Below are 2,643 nucleotides of genomic sequence, written 5' to 3' on the forward strand. Positions count from 1 at the left end.
CGGAGCAGTCAATACTCTGGCAAATGTTAGCATGGTGACTTCCGTCTTGTGTGGTTTCTACTGTGCAACCATGGAACACGAGAAGCTCACTGAGCTTCTTACCATGCATACGTTATCTGGAAAGCTGGTACCGATCAAGGCTGGGATTTGCTTGGCTGGTTACGTCTGTGCAGTGTTCACTCTGGATTCGCTCATGGCTTTCACGATCACCCGGGTCAGTGCGGTTACCATCAACCTGTCCCTTCTCACCGCTGACGTTTATGGCCTCATTGTGGGGATATTCGTGTTCCAGCTTACGTTTCATTACCTTTACTTTGTTGCCTTTGCATGCATAATTGCTGGACTGGGTCTGTATTCCATCCGTCCTGTACGTTTGATTCCCTTGGAACCGGTGGGTCTATGACAATACGTATTGTTACATTTTCGTGGAAAAATCGATAGTTGCTATGTTTTCACTTGGCAAACTACATCAGGCAAGAGCTCGAAATGTCCAGTGGGACTGTTGAATCTTAAGTTATTGAGAACCATTCGACAACGAAACAGTTATTGAAATTTTGTACACTGTCGTACATGCTGTACCTGGGGCGAAACCGTAATTTGGGGAACTTAGGTTTTTAGATGTGGAAAATGCTGGAAAGCAAATACTTTTGCTCTCACAATGTTCGACACGAACCCATGCAAGCGAATGTATATGAAAATGGACCACGACCGCATGTGGGAAATTTATCAACCCTCCGAATTTACTTTGATAGACGTGGATAACAAATAAGCAACCCGCTCACTTTTATTTTTTTGAAATGTGTGCTCACAAGATAATCTCAGCTGTTACGTCCTGTACGCATAAACTATTACTCTATGGGGCCACCGACGTGAGCTATTTCGTAGAACTTTCGAGGTATTGCAGCCAGAAACATGTCCTCACCCACACACCTGCATCTGAATACGACAAACGTGGTCAATACAACACCAAGTACGCAGCAAGGTTGAGCAACCAATTTGGTGAATGGTAGTAAGAATTTCGAATTAGGACACAAGTAGAATGCGCAATGCGAATGGTTTCAATTATCTCGGCGACTCGCGAGCAGCTTTAGATTCTTGGCTGTTCATTTTTGAATCAACACAAATCGCCATCCCACTGCACTCTGGATCTTTCGGACAACATTAAACTCCTAGTTTACCGTATGTCGCTAGTCCACCAGTTTGACTGCTGAAAATACTGCTTCTTGTTATGGCTTCTTGTTAGCTATGTTCGTAGCTAAATCTACTGTCTTCAAAAGGGATATAAATATAATATGGAGCGCTTCAGTCCGCATATAGCATGAAGCAGTATGGTTCTTGAGGTCCATTTTATTCACTGTGTAGTCACTTCTTTGAAAATTCTGTGAAAAATTTGAATTATATTTCTCGATACTTGTTTTCGTATGTATGTATGTTTGTATGTATGTATGTATGTATGTATGTTTGTATGTATGTATGTATGTATGTATGTTTGTATGTATGTATGTATGTATGTATGTTTGTATGTATGTATGTATGTATGTATGTTTGTATGTATGTATGTATGTATGTATGTTTGTATGTATGTATGTATGTATGTATGTTTGTATGTATGTATGTATGTATGTATGTTTGTATGTATGTATGTATGTATGTATGTTTGTATGTATGTATGTATGTATGTATGTTTGTATGTATGTATGTATGTATGTATGTTTGTATGTATGTATGTATGTATGTATGTTTGTATGTATGTATGTATGTATGTATGTTTGTATGTATGTATGTATGTATGTATGTTTGTATGTATGTATGTATGTATGTATGTTTGTATGTATGTATGTATGTATGTATGTTTGTATGTATGTATGTATGTATGTATGTTTGTATGTATGTATGTATGTATGTATGTTTGTATGTATGTATGTATGTATGTATGTTTGTATGTATGTATGTATGTATGTATGTTTGTATGTATGTATGTATGTATGTATGTTTGTATGTATGTATGTATGTATGTATGTTTGTATGTATGTATGTATGTATGTATGTTTGTATGTATGTATGTATGTATGTATGTTTGTATGTATGTATGTATGTATGTATGTTTGTATGTATGTATGTATGTATGTATGTAGGTAGGTAGGTAGGTAGGTAGGTAGGTAGGTAGGTAGGTAGGTAGGTAGGTAGGTAGGTAGGTAGGTAGGTAGGTAGGTAGGTAGGTAGGTAGGTAGGTAGGTAGGTAGGTAGGTAGGTAGGTAGGTAGGTAGGTAGGTAGGTAGGTAGGTAGGTAGGTAGGTAGGTAGGTAGGTAGGTAGGTGGGTAGGTATATAAGCGATCCATAGTTTTTAACTAATATAACACTAATACATTAACCAGCGTTTGTGCCTCTTTGGCCAACACTCGGATAATGCATTGAAATGAGTTGTCGAAAACTGTCAAGTCTTTCGGAATGTAATTACTTTAATGAAGCCTTGAAAGTGTGATAAACATTAATACATTCAGTGCATACATCATACTTTAGAAAGGTGACTGTGAAATTTCTTACGTGAATATTTTCTAATGGAGAAATACACTCAATTGCAAATCAATTTGGTTTTTACGAGAGACTCAACTGAATCTCTCGTTTATGATATTCTACAACTT

The 2,643-nt window shown here is 37.3% G+C and overlaps 1 protein-coding gene across 1 annotated transcript; it reads left to right on the forward strand.

Annotated features, from left to right (window-relative positions):
- Window positions 1-70: 70 nt before the first annotated feature.
- Window positions 71-403, forward strand: T265_07894 (hypothetical protein; the record flags this gene model as incomplete). Its single annotated transcript, XM_009173544.1, has 1 exon — window positions 71-403. One exon carries the CDS (start codon window positions 71-73, stop codon window positions 401-403), a length of 333 nt encoding a protein of 110 aa, XP_009171808.1.
- Between the last annotated feature and the right edge of the window lie 2,240 nt (window positions 404-2,643).

This window comes from Opisthorchis viverrini (assembly GCF_000715545.1).
Source record: "Opisthorchis viverrini unplaced genomic scaffold opera_v5_191, whole genome shotgun sequence".
NCBI lineage: Eukaryota > Metazoa > Platyhelminthes > Trematoda > Opisthorchiida > Opisthorchiidae > Opisthorchis > Opisthorchis viverrini.